This window comes from Calypte anna, chromosome 19 (assembly GCF_003957555.1).
Source record: "Calypte anna isolate BGI_N300 chromosome 19, bCalAnn1_v1.p, whole genome shotgun sequence".
Lineage (NCBI taxonomy): Eukaryota > Metazoa > Chordata > Aves > Apodiformes > Trochilidae > Calypte > Calypte anna.
In genome coordinates this window covers 5481267-5496990 of record NC_044264.1, presented here as the reverse complement: position 1 = coordinate 5496990, position 15724 = coordinate 5481267, and the positions used below count along the sequence as shown (strand labels likewise).

Genomic DNA, 15724 nt, shown 5'->3' with positions numbered 1-15724 from the left:
GTTGGTTTGGTGGGAGATCTGTGGGTTTTAATGTCAGCTCGGGGAAGCCCACGTGGTGGTTGGAGGAATGTGCTTGTGTCCATAAGGAATCCTCAGCTTTTACAGCAGGAATGAGAAGCTGCTGTGTAGGAAGGTGGGATAGGTCCTTTCCTAGGCTGGGGTTACTCCTGGCTTTGGCTTTTTCTGGAGGGATGGACAGGAAGGTTCTCATTGGGGTTCAATGTCCTGAGCCAGGAGGGCTCAGAGATTGTCAGGGTCTGGCTGGCTCCCCAAAATATGGGGTTGTAGCCATCACTACAGCCTGACAGAGGGTGTACATGGCTTGTGGCAACCATAGTGTGGCCAGCAGGAGCAGGGCAGGGAGCATCATCCTCTGCTCATCACTGCTGAGGCAGCACCTCCAATCCTGGGTTCAGTTTTGGGCCCCTCACAAGAAGGACATTGAGGGATTGAAGGGTGTCCAGAGAAGGGCAAAAATTGTCCCCTGAGTCACTCTGGGTGTCCCACAGCAGAGCTGGGGTGTGGGCAGGGCTGGAGAATGTTGTCACAGCTTTCTCTCAGCCACCCTGCCCAGGAGCCAGCCAGGGGATGCTGCAAATCAGGAGTTCTTCCAGCTCGTGAATTAAAATTATGTGAGATTTAATTACTGCTGGGGTTTCTCTCTGGAGCAGCCCTGAGCCACAGGAAGACACAGAATCAGGGCTGGCAGAGCTGGTGGAGAAAGCTGGGATGAAGATGGCCTCAAAATGATACCCCACCCCAAGGAGAGTTGGTGGGGGGAACCCCAAGGTTTGTAGCTCTTAATTTACCCAGATCAGTGCAGTTTGGGGCTGAGAGCTCAGGTGGTGCTTTGGGATACAGGTTAGCCCTGGACTAACCCAACCTGGTAGAGTTGGGTTCCTGGTTGTCCACGATGATCTTAAAGACCTTCTCCAACCAGCACAGTTCTGTGAGTCTGGATGCACTTGTGGTTGTCACCTTGAAGGAGAGGAGATGCTCAGAGAGGGGCTCAGGTGGGTGGCAGAGCATCCCACCTCAGCTCTGTGTTTACACAGGGTCTGGCAAAAAAAACCCACTCTCAGCCAGGGTCTTTCTGAGTCCATGCATGGGGAGGGCTGCTGTCCACTGACATCCCCCCCACCCCCATTAAAATGGGATTTTTTTGTTCTGCTCTAACTGCAGGGGAGGCTCATCCTGTCCAACAAGACAGCTCGGACCATTGCCTTCTTCTACACCCTCTTCCTGCACTGCCTGGTCTTCCTGGTAAGCACAGGGGGCATGGGAGGGTGGGCACCCCAATCAAATGCCAAAGAGCATCCCATCCTCCCATCCTCCCATCCTCCCATCTTCCCAAGAGGGATTTTTGGGGTTTTTAAGCCACGATGCCAAGCAAGAGCATTGCAGGCTCCAGCTCCAGAGGTGCCTGGGAGCACGGGCAGCCCAGTTCAGTGGAGGCATCTACATGCTAATAAATATCCTGGGATGGGAATGGCCACCCTGGGATGGGCAGGAGCTGGGAATTGCCTGTGTTTTCATGGCATGGCAGGAAGCAGCCACAGGGCCCTGATGCCACCATGATGGGAGCTCTCCTGTGGTTTAGGAAATTGGCCTGGGTGATCCAGCCCTGCACACTCCCCTCCTCAGGCAGCAACGTTTGGATTAATTATGGTGGAGCTAATAGCTAAGGAAAATTTTGGCAGAAAATACACCTGCCTGTTCCTGGGAACATCCCTCATCCTCCCCTATGCTGGAGCTCAGCAACATTTGCTGCCTCTCCAAGAACAAGCTCCTGCTCTGCACTTTGCTGGGTGCACTTTTTCTGCCCTCAGTCCCTATTTGCTCTCTGGCTCTGATTTATTCTTTTTTTCAAATTTCCCAGGCTGTACATTGGGAAAGAAAGAAGTAAAAGTTAGGAATAGAGCCTTGAATCAGCCCCCATCCCCTGGGAGTCAGGAGCGGTGCAAACTCCTCCTGTTTCTTTGCACAGTTTCTGGAGGTTTATTTATCATTTCAGGGGGAAGTAATTTAAAAAAAAAAAACCCAAAAAACAACCAACCCAAACTGATAAATAATTAAACAATCAAACAAGATGAAAGACGAGTCAGAACAATATTTCTATCCTGTCCTTCTCAAAGCAAAACAAACTTTGCAGTTATTTTGGGGAGGAAAAGAGCAAAAGAAAATACAAAGTTAAACATCATTAAACTTTAAAGCCCTAACCTAGAAAAAAAAAGAAAGGAAAAATCATAAATATTACAAGGCTGGAATGATCTTGCTGAAGCCTGAAGAGGGCCTGAAGAGGGCCTGAAATCCAGCACCCAGAGCTGCCTGGACTGGGTGTGTCTGATGGGAATGGCCAGACCAGGGCTCCATCCCCACAGAATTCCTTTGCTGTCACCCTGAGAACCTGGAGCTGTGATTTCACTTAACCCTAATCTGGAAGGATGGTTGTGAAAGAAGAGTGTTTCTATCTCCCTGCTGACAGGATAACAACAGCTCAACATCCCCAAGGTTTTAACACCCCTTGGGAGGGCTTCTCCCTCTCTCCAAACCTCCCCATCTCCTTGGACCAAAGCTTTGAAATGGAAACCTGGGGGCACAAAAGGAAAAAAAGAGCCAAACCACCCTGTGACCTTCCTTAAGCCTGTGCCAAAAACACATCCCCAGCCAGGAGCATCCTTCAGTGTGCCCCAAAGCACCACACAGATGGTGGCAAAAATAAAAAGGTCACCCTGACCATCCCCAGGGCACCCCTGGAAACACATGTGGGGTGTCTGCAGGATGGGAACACCAAGGGGAAAAAGCCAGGGTGGTGATCAGGGTGGTTGGGTGCACAAAAACTGTGGGGAAACCCTGCAGCAGAGAGTCTTGTCAGTGGTTGTGGGGATGGGATAATAGGGATGAGCTAACAAGGGTGGGATAATAGGGGGATGGGTTAACAGGGCTGGGAAAATAGGGATGGGATAACAGGGATGGGATAATAGGGCTGGGATAACAGGGCTGGGTTAATAGGGCTGGGGTGGCAGGGATGGGATAATAGGGATGAGCTAACAAGGATGGGATAATAGGGATGGGATAACAGGGATGGGATAATAGGGGGATGGGTTAACAGGGCTGGGATAATAGGGCTGGGGTGTCAGGGGTGGGATAATAGGGATGAGCTAACAAGGATGGGATAATAGGGATGGGTTAACAGGGATGGGGTAATAGGGCCGTGATAACAGGGCTGGGCTAATAGGGCTGGGGTGGCAGGGATGGGATAACAGGGATGGGATGGTAGGGATGAAATAACAGGGCTGGGCTAATACAGCTGGGGTGGCAGGGATGGGATAATAGGGATGGGATAACAGGAATAGGATGGCAGAGATGAGAGGGAGGGGGTGGCAGGGGTGGGATGGCACAATGGTGACAGAGGCTGCTGCAAGGGTGGGCAGAGCTGGGCAGGGGACAGCAGAGCTGACATCATTTCTTCCTTTGCAGGTGCTCTACAAGACAGCCTGGAGTGAGAGCGTGGGCAGGGACTGTGCTGCCTTCTGTGCCAAGAAGTGGGTGTCAGGGTGGGCTGGGTCAGCCTGGCCCTGGGGTTGGGGGACAGAGATCCCCCTGGTTTGGGGCAGATCTTTTGGGCACCACCACTCAGTGTAGCTCTGTCCTGGAAAAAGGGGCAGTTAATTGGGATTTAAACCCTTCATGCAATGGAGGTGGAGGGTGAAAAAACACATGGAGCAGGGCAGGAAGTGAGGAAGTCTCCTAAAGCCATACATGAGCCTGGGATCAGGCCCTCCAGTTGCCCTTGGGTGCCAGTGATCATAGAATCACAGAATGCCAGGCTGGAAGGGACCTTAAGGGTCATCTAGTCCAACCTTTTGAGGTAGGAACCATGTCTAGATGAGGTGATCCAGCACCCAGTATCCAGGAGAAGTGCTCAGCACCAAAGCAGCTCCTGCTGTGCTGCCAAAGTGCTTTGTCCCATGCTGTGAGGTGACTGTGGCTCTGCTCTGTCCCCAGGTATGCTGACCACGTCCACAGGTTCCACAAGGATGGGGATGAAGGCAACATGTGGCAGTGATGTTTGGATGTGACCCCAGCAGCTCCCCCCCCGCTTCGCTAGCGTTTCGCTTTCTGCTCCGTAGGATGGAGACAAAGATTTCCCCCTCCTTTATTCCCCCCCTTCCCCTAGGAAATCCAAAAGCCTCGACTAACAGGGAGTGGGTTTGCAGGACATGGTTTTTCCAGCCTTCTCACCCATCCCAGGGAGCCCCAAATACCTGGGAGATACAAGAGGAGAGGTACTCAGCTGCAATCTCTCTTTCCATCCTCTTTCCAGTCCAACTAAATTCAGACAGAAATGTGGTGGCTGGGGGTGGGGGGTGGAAAACAACCTCCTGAACTTACGTTTTCACGTGTCATGACATTTGAGAATTCCTGTTTTGCTCTGGTTGAGTGAATTGTTGGAAAACAAACAGTCCTGCTGGGCTCTGGCACAGGGAGTGAGACAGCAGCAGGTAAAAAAACAGCCCCCCAAAAAAAGACCACAGGGTTCTTCCACACCATTGCCTTCTCCTGGCCTCCCAGGTCAAATGAAGCTGGTGCTCAGCTCTGTGCTCCAGCTGAAAGGGTTTCTCAGGACCTACTACAGCCCCTTCTCCCAGGCTGCAAGGCACCAGGAGATGTTCTTGGAGCCCTCAGCTCGTTCACATCTCGTGGGCAGGAGGTGTTGCTGGGCAGTCTGAGCTCACAGGGATGCTCCAGACCCACTCCTTGCTGAGATGTTTCTGCCCAGGGGTTGGGTGCCTTTCTGGGTGCAAGAGCTTCCCCTGACCCCGGGCAGCAGCTGCCTCAGATGGGGCTTTACTTGCTTAGAAATTGATCTGCTCAACATCCTGATCCCTTTAGGAAACCATAAGTCAAACCAATCAATTGCTGGTGGTGGGTTTGCTGGGTGATGAACACTGGGCTGCTAATTTGGGTTGATTTGGGGAGATAAGAGGTGATAGGAGAGGCTCTGATTAAAAAGAACAGGGCCCAGCACCCCCTGTTCCTGCCCCAGCTCATTGTGACCACCCAGTGCAGGAAGATGTTAGCATGGTCCTCAATTAAACTTCCCCTCTGAAGAGAGGAGAACAGTGTTATTTGCAGTTAATATTTCATTGCAGATTCAGATCTGTTCCCATTCAGGCTGCTGGGAAGCCAGGGCCACTAACAAAGCATGCAGGCAGTGACAGGTTTCACATCTGCCACAGGCAGCCCAGGTTTATTTATAGGAGCTGTGGCCCACAGCAGAATGTAAAATACTCAAAAATTGAAGGGAGGGATAAACCCTGAGATACCAACCTGTCCCACTCAGTGTGGGGCAAACCCAGCCCATCTGAAGGGAGGTACCATGGGGTGAGGTGCCAGGGACGGGGGGGTGACACTGGGGACCTCTTCCTAAACTGATCAACTTTTGCTGTGAAGGAGATGAGTTTTTTTCAGTGATGTGGGGAAGGGTGGGATGCTTGTTGAGGCTCAGTTGGGAAGGTTAAATTTGCTTTTTTTAGAAGCTGTATGCAGTGTCTTGGAATTGCAAAACTTCTGCAGCTATTCACACTTGTACTCTTCATAAATGACTTAAAAATAGATGTTGAGTTCTGCTGGACAAGTGATAAAATAAACTTAGACGTGCATTGACTGGGTTGTGGGTTGTTTTTGTGCTTTGCTTCCTTTCTTTTCTTTCTTTTTTATTTATTTATTTATTTTTACTTCTGATATGAAACAACTGAGAAATGCCCTGTGTGAGTTCAAGGGCAGAGTGTGCAGCTAATTTTAGAAACCCATTACAGCAGCTAAAGGCAGTGATGTCTCACAGCACCAGGAAGGGGAGGACCTCTGTCCCCACATGCCAGAGCCATCATCCTGGTGAACACCAGCATCCTGAGGGCCAGGTAAAATCCTCCTGTTGAAGGAGGGACCAGACCATGACAGAACAGAGGGGCTTGAGCCCAGGCAGCCTCCAAAACCTGAGATATTCTCTATATCCCCATGCAGCTGTTGGTGAAGGCACCCAGGTTGAATGGTGTAGATTTGCCTGGATAATTTGGAGGGGGCTGCATGATCCCCCCTGCCTCATCCTCCTTTTTTCTTGCTTTTTCCAGCCCTGCAGACCCCAGCAGCCCCAGCCTGGTGGGAATGGGCTGTTTTGCAGGCTCTGCCCTCATGTTTTGGCCAAGGTTCCCCTCTGCCCAGCCCAGGAAGGATGAGGGGGGCTGGGGTGAACCCCAGAACACCAGGAGGGGCTGCAGGGCAGAGCATTGTGCCAGAGGTTTTGGAGACCCCCAGGAATCCCAGGCTTTGCTGGAGCCCTGACCCTGGAGCTTCATCCCTCAGGCAGAGCTGTTGCCTGGTTCCACACCAAAAAAAAAGATTAAAAAAGGACAAATTGAGGTGTTTGGCCCTAAATTCATCTTGGGGAAGGTGGAGGTGGATGTGGAGTGGTGTTTTCTCTTCTAATCTGTTTCTTAGGTTCCAGCAACAGGGACTTGTGTCTGCCTTTCCCTGGCACTGGAAAGGGACATCCCTCACCCAGGACATCCCTCACCCGGGACATCCCTCACCCGGGACATCAGGGTGAATACCAGCAGAGCTCGGTGTCACACCACTTGTCGCTCTCAGCCCTGCCGATTGCAGGGACATTTCAGCTGTCCTGAGGACTCAACGAGTCTGACTTCAGCTGCCAAAACCTTCTGACCCGAGGCAGGGAAAGCCCCGGCCGGGGAAAGCTCCCGGGTCAGAGCTTGCCCAGAGCTTCAGCCAAGTTTCGGAGCTGCTTTCTAAAGAGGTGCTGGAGGCAAAGGGCTGGGGCAGAGCTGGGGGATGGCAAAGCTCCAGGGAAAGCCTCACCCCCCCCTGGGCAGGGCACTGGAGCAGCTGGGGAGATGCTCGTGTGTAGCATGAAACAAAAAAAAAAAAAAAAAAAAAAAAAAAATCTGCAATTTGGGAAGACGCCCTGTGCTTGGGTGGGTGCGGATGGGGAGTGGGAGATGTCTCCTCCAGCACCCCCAGCGCTGCCCAGTACCCCCCAGTTAAGCTTGATGGGGAAGGGCAAGGCAGAGCAGAGCATCCCTGTGCCCAAAGCCCCTTCCATCCCAAAAGGAAGCAGCAGGGCAGCTGAAGGAAGCTGAGACCCCAACCCCTCTCCATGCACACCCCTATAGACCCACACCCCTGCACTCACCCTGAGCCTCCTTTTTTGGCAGCCCCATAGCACCCTGCAGCCTGGCACTTGCCAGGTCCCTGCTATTTTTTTTTAAGAGGCAGGGAAGAGAGACAAGAGTGGATTTTTATTTTTTTTTTATTTGATTTGAAAGTCTCTTTTACCCCTGAGTGACTCGGGAGGGGGGGAGGGGGGGAAAGAAAAAAAATAAAAGAGGAATTTCTGTGACCCCTTTGCTCTCCCTTGCTGGTTTAAATTTGATTATGGGAAACAATTGTAATTAGTATCGACAGATATTCAGGAAAACAATTAGAGGGAAAACCTGCGCTTTTTTTATCTATTTAACCTGCAAAGCTTCCATCCTATCTCAGGGGGCCAGGCTGAACTTTGGGGTGTGGGAGAGGGCTGTATGGTTCTAAAAGGCTCCTCGGGGAGCCGGGCTGGTTAATGAGATAATGGGCTGCTCACATCTGGGTCACAAGTTCAGGTTTTGCCCCGGGCAGAGGAGACGGGAGAGAAATCACTGCCAGGATGGGGCCAATCTGTCCTGATTGCTGACTGCAGCCCCCACCCAGCTCGCCCCTGGGCGAGGGGCCCGATCCAGCAGGAGCCTCGCTCCATCCATCTCCATGCGGGGGATCTGGGATGCTCCATGGAGTGCGTGTCCGTGCCTTTGCGGGGGGTGCTTCAGCAGCAATCATTGCGGTGCTATTAAAAAGAATAAATAGTAATAATGCGATTTTTTTTAAAGGTCTCCAGCTGGACGCCTCGTCCCTCTCTGCTCCGGTGTCTGCAGGCAACGAGTGAGTGTCCAGAGCCGCTCCCAGCGCCCGTGTTTGTCCCTGCAAACGCAAACGGAAAAGCTGGTGATCGATCTTGGCTTTGAGAGGGGCTGAAGGATGCGGAGCCAGAGCCTGGAGTGCAGGATGCGAGGGAGACTCCCGGGCCGGCAGGAAAGGAGCTGGAGAAACCCAAACCCCCGGGAGAAAAGCAGCTGGGGATGCTCCTGCTGGGGGGGATTGGAAGTTCAGGGTGTACCCAGGAAAACAGCTCCTAGGGACCGTGGAGACGGGGTGGACACAGCCTGTGTGGGGTAAAATGGGAATAAACCAGGAGGGGTTTGGCTGTCTGGCCATGGGGATCGATTTGTGTTTATTTTTGAAAGGGTGTTTCTAATCAGGTGCTGTAAGCAGGCAAGGAAATGGTGGTGGTGGTTCTCCAGTGCTTGGTACTTTTTAAAGAATCAGAGGTGAATGTGTGTCTCAAAGACATGGAGTGGTTCAGATGGGGTTTATGGCCACACTGCAGGAATCATTGGCCAAGGGCATGGGGGGGGGCACTGAGGCTTCACAGTCTGGGGTCCCTCTCACTTCTTTCCTGATCAATGGAGCAGCTGAGGCTGCTGGTTTAAATGGGTTTTAAAAACACCAGTAAGGTTTGAATGCTTGGCCAGGGTGCCTTTGCCATGCTGTTCTTCTTACCTGGCTATTCCCAACTGGAACACCCTGACCCATGGGAAAGGTGACATCAGAGGGATGTGGGACACATGGCAGGGGTCATTTGATGCCAAAATTGCAGCTGTGGGGTGGTACCATGAGCTGCTGGGGCAGAGCATCTCTGCTCTGAGCCCTAATAACATGGGAGCAGTGACAACCCCGGTAATAGGGGAGCCTGGTTATTGAGCTGGGTTTTGGGCAAGGGGGGCACAGGTGAAGGGAAACTTGTCTGCATGGCCCTGGTGGAAGGTGCTGGCTGGTAATAACTGTTTTATTGCTTCCTGTTGTGTTAGACATCTGACAGCAAGCCGGGGCCGAAAGCTGGTGCAGCATATGGAACCCCCTCCCTCCACCTTATTTACAGAGTCTCCCTGGAGATGAGCCTCACAGGCTTTTCCAGCTCGGAGAGGAAGTGGAAAAAATATTTATCTCGCTGCCCACCCCCAACCCCTCCAAAAAAAAAAAAAAATCTGTCCTCATTAAGGCAGGAAAAAGCAAACAAGGTGCATGGGGTGGAAAGGCTGTGCCTGTGCTGGGCACCGGGAATGCCAAAAGGGGCAGTGGCAGGACCCTCCCCAGGGATTCCCTGCTCCCATGCTGGGGGCTCAGTCAACCCCCAGCCTTTCGTTTCCCAGCCCTGCCTTCCTGGGGATGGCACAAGGAGGTTTTGGAGTCCCGGTGTCCTCCCCTGTTTCACCCTCCCTTGTGCAGCTTTCCCTGGCCCGCCTTTCCCCTCCTCCCACCCCCGCAAGAAGCGGGGCCGGGGCCGAAGGCAGCACCGCAGCCCCAGCACGACCTCCCCTGCCTTCTCCTCTTGCCTAAAATAACCCTCCCCACCGGCAGCGGGGCGGGGGCCGTGGCCAAAAATAACCAGGGAGGGGGCGGAAAGGACCCTCCCACCCACCTCCCTCCTTCCTTTTCTCCTTCCTTCCTTTCTCCCTCCCTCCTCCCTTTCTCCCTCCCTCCCTTTCTCCCTCCCTCCCTTTCTCCCTCCCTCCCTTTCTCCCTCCCTCCCTTTTCTCCCTCCCTCCCTCTCTTTCTCCCTCCCTCTCTTTCTCCCTCCCTCTCTTTCTCCCTCCCTCTCTTTCTCCCTCCCTCTCTTTCTCCCTCCCTCCCTCCTTTCTCCCTCCCTCCCTTTCTCCCTCCCTCCCTTTCTCCCCTCCCTCCCTTTCTCCCTCCCTCTCTTTCTCCCTCCCTCTCTTTCTCCCTCCCTCCCTTTCTCCCTCCCTCCCTTTCTCCCTCCCTCCCTTTCTCCCTCCCTCCCTTTCTCCCTCCCTCCCTTTCTCCCTCCCTCCTTTTCTCCCTCCCTCCTTTTCTCCCTCCTTTTCTCCCTCCTTTTCTCCCTCCTTTTCTCCCTCCTTTTCCCCCTCCTTTTCCCCCTCCTTTTCTCCCTCCTTCTCTCCCTCCTTCTCTCCCTCCTTCTCTCCCTCCTTCTCTCCCTCCTTCTCTCCCTCCTTTTCTCCCTCCTTTTCTCCCTCCTTTTCTCCCTCCTTTTCTCCCTCCTTTTCTCCCTCCTTTTCTCCCTCCTTCTCTCCCTCCTTCTCTCCCTCCTTCTCTCCCTCCTTCTCTCCCTCCTTCTCTCCCTCCTTCTCTCCTCCTTCTCTCCCTCCTTCTCTCCCTCCTTCTCTCCCTCCTTCTCTCCCTCCTTCTCTCCCTCCTTCTCTCCCTCCTTCTCTCCCTCCTTCTCTCCCTCCTTCTCTCCCTCCTTCTCTCCCTCCTTCTCTCCCTCCTTCTCTCCCTCCTTCTCTCCCTCCTTCTCTCCCTCCTTCTCTCCCTCCTTCTCTCCCTCCTTCTCTCCCTCCTTCTCTCCCTCCTTCTCTCCCTCCTTCTCTCCCTCCTTCTCTCCCTCCTTCTCTCCCTCCTTCTCTCCCTCCTTCTCTCCCTCCTTCTCTCCCTCCTTCTCTCCCTCCTTCTCTCCCTCCTTCTCTCCCTCCTTCTCTCCCTCCTTCTCTCCCTCCTTCTCTCCCCTCTCTCCCCTCTCTCCCCTCTCTCCCCTCTCTCCCCTCTCTCCCCTCTCTCCCTCTCTCCCCTCTCTCCCTCTCTCCCCTCTCTCCCCTCTCTCCCCTCTCTCCCCTCTCTCCCCTCTCTCCCCTCTCCCCTCTCCCCTCTCCCCTCTCCCCCCTCCCCCTCCCCCCCCTCCCCCCTCCCCCCCCCTCCCCCCCCCCCCCTCCCCCCCTCTCCCCCTCTCCCCCCCCTCCCCCCTCTCCCCCCTCTCCCCCTCTCCCCCCCTCTCCCCCCCTCTCCCCCCTCTCCCCCCTCTCCCCCCCTCTCCCCCCCTCTCCCCCCTCTCCCCCTCTCTCCCCCTCTCTCCCCCTCTCTCCCCCTCTCTCCCCTCTCCCTCCCTCTCTCCCTCCCTCTCTCCCTCCCTCTCTCCCTCCCTCTCTCCCTCCCTCTCTCCCTCCCTTTCTCCCTCCCTCTCTCCCTCCCTCCCTTTCTCCCTCCCTCCCTCCCTTTCTCCATCCCTCCCTTTCTCCATCCATCCCTCCCTCCCCGCAGGTTCTTGGCTGTGCTCCCCTGGGCCGGGTCGGGCCGGGCCGGTAGCTTGCGACCCACCCAGTGGGATATTGAGGGAGGAGGAGACACGAGGTGGGAGTGGGGGTGATGTGGAACCATCCCAGGGGTGACCGGGGATGGGAACACAAACTGGATGCAGCGCAGAGCTCCCGAATAACCCTCTCGGCAAACTCCTCCTCCCCCCTAAATCCTTGCCTCGAACACCCAGGATCTGGGGCCTTTCGGGTTCCCGTCGCTATGGAAACGCTGGTCCAGGCTGAGCCGGGCTCTCGGTGCTGCTGCCTGCCCTGCCCGGGGGGAGATGCCGCAGCGAGATGTTCGGGGAGGTGGGAGGTTGAACCTGCAGGTCCCGGCCACAGCGGGGTCCCTGGAATCTCCCATTCCCGTCCCCCACCCCCCCGTGAGGGTCTCCTGGGAAAAAGATGCTCTGTAAAGAATAGTGGCAATTATTTATTTATTTATAATAATCATCTTGGTTTAAAGGCACTGGAGAGGTGTTGAGCACAGAGGGAGGTTCTGGGCTGGCCCCATAGGAATGGTCCCACTGATGTCCCCAAAAGGCTTTGATCCTCCTCAGCAGCCAGGAAAGGGGTCGTTGCCTTCAAACTGCTCTGCAAACCCTGTCCCCTCTGCAGGTGCATGAGGTGGGGGTGCCAGTGGGTGCCCCTGCAGAGGAGAAGCAGCACCTTAGGGTGTGCCAACCCCCTGGGGTTCCCCTGGAAGGACCCTGACACCATCCCCAGGAGCTGCTGGGACTGCACAGCAATCAATGCATCTCCCAGGGAGGGGCAGGATGGGGCCCCTCCTGCTCCAGCGTGGGGACACACTCTGCTGCCTTCACCTTCCAGTGCCCTGGCTCAGAACTGGGCTTTCCCAGGGATTTTTCCCAGTTCTCTTCTGCACGCAGTTCCCTGCAGCCTCACAGGGTTTAGGAATTTCCTGGTGGCTGCTGGGAGCCTCCTGCCTTCACTTTGGGAATTCCTGGGGAGGCACTTGCTGCTCACACACACCTCACCTCGGCTCCCTGTGGGATGGTAAAAAGCTGGAAAAAAGCCAAGAGAAGGTTGAGATTTTGGAGTTACCATCTCTCAGTGCTGCTGAGATGGTTTTGCCTTTAATATTTAATGGTTTTGGTTGGTTGGTTGGTTGGTTAGTTATTGTTTTGTTGGGTTTTGGTGTTTTTCTGTTTTTTGGAGTTTTTTTGCATGCATACATTGAGCTGCTGCAGGGAGAGCTTGGCACTACAAGAACACCAGGACCAGCCCAGGCAGAGTGGGACTGCTTCAGAACCAAGGTTGCTAGAAGGGCATTCTCCAGCCTGTAGGAAAGGCAAAACCCTGAGAAGCCCCAGTGTGAGAGCTTCTTGGAGCAGCACAGAGGGAAATGCCAGGGAGAGGATGCTCCATGCCAAAGATCCTGGCAGGGGCAGGGTGGTTTCCTCTCCCTCCGTCATTGGGCACGAGGAGCTGGTGTAGCAGGAGTGTTGGCAAGCAAGAAAGGTGAAAGCTCTTTCTGTGTGCCTGAAATCTCAAGGGATTTGGCTCCCAGCAGAGGGCAGGGAGCAGCTGGGATAAATGGGAGCCTGGAGCAGGGGCACCAAGAGAGCCTGAGGCAGTGTGATGGCCCTGGAGAGAAAAGGGGGAAGGATCCAACCTCGGACAGACCCTGTGGGAGAGCTGCACCCATGGGCCTTGGGGTGAACATCTCCATCAGCCTGGCTGTGGGGCAGGACCAGCAAGAAGAGGTCCCCAAGCAGAGGCCACCAAAGAGATGGAAGTGCAGGAGGTGACTGAAGTGTGATGCAGTGAGGAGAACTTCACATCTGGGAAAACCCCTGGCCAGGGCAACACAGCCATGGAGGATGTGTGGGAAGGCTTTCTGAAGACTTTTTCCCCCTGTGGCTGCTGCTTATACCAAAAAAACCTCTGCCCCTGGTGTTCAAGCACAGCCCCAGCAGAGCAGAACAGCACCAAGCAAGGGGATATTTGAGAGACCAGCTGAGAGCAGGTAAAAGATCCTCTGACCTTTCTCTGGCAGAAATGGGAGGCAGTTTGGAAGAGCAAGTGCAGAAGGTGTCTGTCCCCCAAGGAGGGACATAGCCAGGGGCCACGAGGAGCAGAACCCTTGGGTGAGAGAAGGCAGGAGCAACCACACTGGGATTTTTGGGCTTTTTTCCTCAGGTTTCAGCTCTGCAGCCCCAGGTGGGACACCAGTGTGTGTCCCCTGACTGGCATCAGGGTGCTTGGCCCAACACAGGGCTCTGCATCTGCCTGGCACCTCTTGCACGCTTGGTGAGCTCTCCACCTGCCACCCCACTGGTGGGTGCTGGGGGAAGTTCTAGCACCAAAAAAGCATCACTTGTCATTTGCATTGGGAGGAGGAGGGGGAGCAGCAGCCACACTGAGCTTCTGCAGCTTCCCTGGCTTCCTTCTGCCCAGCCCCCTGGTGAGTGACACTCAGGATGCCACAGAGGAAACACCATCCTGGAAGGTCCAAGATCAGGCAGGACAAAACACCCTAAGGTGGGAAATCTTGAGCTGTGGCTGCTGACACTGAGCTGGACATTCCCTCTTTGCTCCTAATGCTACTCCCAGCACCATCAGGGATGCAGAAAGGTCAAGCCCCAAACCCCAGCTTTGCTTGGCAATGTTTTTGGGTGATTGCACTCCTTCCCCACTCACCAACCACAAATATTACTCTCTTTCCAGCTGGGTCCAACACTGGGAGACCCCTGGACATGATCCTAAAGAGATGTTTGAAGTGCAGGGGAGCTGGGATATGGCAGAGGACAGGCTGTACTTACATGAGAAGGGCACAGGATGAATCCTGGGTGCTGCAAGCTGCTTTCCAGCAAGGCTCCTCCAGGCAGGGAATGCTTTCCAACTCCAAACACCATCAGCCATCTGGAGGATGGGGTTTGGTCCTCTTTGTATGTCCTCCTGTTGGGACATCCTCCCTAGGGGGCATTTTTAGGTCTGTGGTTGGGCTTGTCCATCTTGGATCATCTTGGGAGGGCATCGCAGGTACCCTGGGCAGTGAAGGAATGAAAAGCTTTGTGTGCAGAGGACTTTTTAGCTGCTATCTTCATGCCAAAATACTATGGAAAGATCCAAAAGCAGTGTAGATGTGGTGCTGAGGGATATGGTTCAGGAGTGTCCTTGGCAGTGCTGGGTAGATGGTTGGACTGGATGATCTATCTGAAAGGTCTTTTCCAGCAAATACAATTCTATGATTTTGTGAAAGGAAAGGGCTTTTCACCTTCTTGCAGGTGAGGCCTGAGTCGGGGTTTGAGGAGGAAAAGGGAATTTGCACATCAAGCTCTTCACATCAGAGCAATCCCCAGGAGAAGGCTCCAGCAGCCCTGCAGCAGGGCTCTCACTGACTGCTTGCCATCCCTAACACCCCAAAGGACATGTTAAAGCAATTTCTCCTGCACAGATAAATACAAAGCCAAACCTCTATTTCTCCTGATTTCCTCTCTTTTCCCCTTTCATGCCTGTGACATATTCCTTCAGTAAATCCTTCCCTTACATCTCATTAGAGATTTCCTGGACAATTTACAGCTGTGACAACGCAGGAGAAGCCCAGGGCAGATCTGCCCAGCTGACAGCTCACATATGCACCAGGTTTTTCATTGGCCCTGTGCCACAAAATGGCTTCAAGAACACAGATTCACAGCTGGGCACTAAGGCCACCAAAGGTCATAGATCTCCTCCCTCCTTTCCCAGGGTTTTCTTCAGGGATGCTGGGCAAAAGGCTCCACCCTTCTTCCCTCCAGCACTGGGTTTTTGTGGCACCACATTGAGATTTTGTAAGAAAAGCTACAAGAGCATCCTCACTCCTTGGAAGACCTTGTCTGCCCCAGGACATGGTGTGGATGGAGGAGGTGAAATTATAAGTAAGCAGCTTTGGGGGGTGGCAGAGTGCACACTGCCAAGAGATGCTCCAGGTCCAGGGTTTCAAGGGCACTTCAGGTGCCAACAGCCCCCCCAGTGCTCTTTCCTTTCCACTCCTTTTTTTTTTTTTTCACTCCTTTTTTTTTTTTTTCCAGCCTTTTTTTTTTATTTTTCCTTTTTGAAGGCAGCTAATAGCTCCTGGGGAGTCCTGGTGTGAGGAGAGTTGGCAGGAGTGAGCAGATACTCAGTTTATTCACCACCAGTTTTAAATCATTCAGCATAGCAGTAAGGCTGTGTTTCTACAGGCAATATGTTCAGCTTCCTATGAAAAGGGTTTAGTGACAGAGGGGGACAGTGCTACCTCTGTGATGATGGGAGGGGGATGAGCCTGACCAGAAACTGAGGCCAAGGGTTTGAGCCCATCCCCACCCACAGGAGCTCCCACCAGCTGCAGGATGGGACTCCTCAAGATTTTACAGCCTGTGGCTTTGGTTTAAAAACAAACCTTTAAAAAGATAATCTGGGGACCTGGACTGGGGATGGGTGCTCTTTGGTCACGATTCCTCAGGGGCTGCTGAGAAAAGTTGGGGGAGAAGTTAAACTTTCACCTTGGCAGTTGTAAATTC

At 53.8% G+C, this 15724-nt stretch overlaps 1 protein-coding gene across 1 annotated transcript in view; it reads left to right on the top strand.

Annotated features, from left to right (window-relative positions):
- Window positions 1-5670, top strand: part of CUX1 (cut like homeobox 1) — a 264508-nt gene extending 258838 nt beyond the window's left edge. Inside the window, exons 21-23 of the mRNA XM_030462583.1 lie at window positions 1183-1263; window positions 3481-3545; window positions 4009-5670. Of these exons, the coding sequence (XP_030318443.1) occupies window positions 1183-1263; window positions 3481-3545; window positions 4009-4069 (207 nt within the window). The 3' untranslated portion in view covers window positions 4070-5670. The remainder of the gene's footprint in view (window positions 1-1182; window positions 1264-3480; window positions 3546-4008) is intronic.
- Window positions 5671-15724: the final 10054 nt, after the last annotated feature.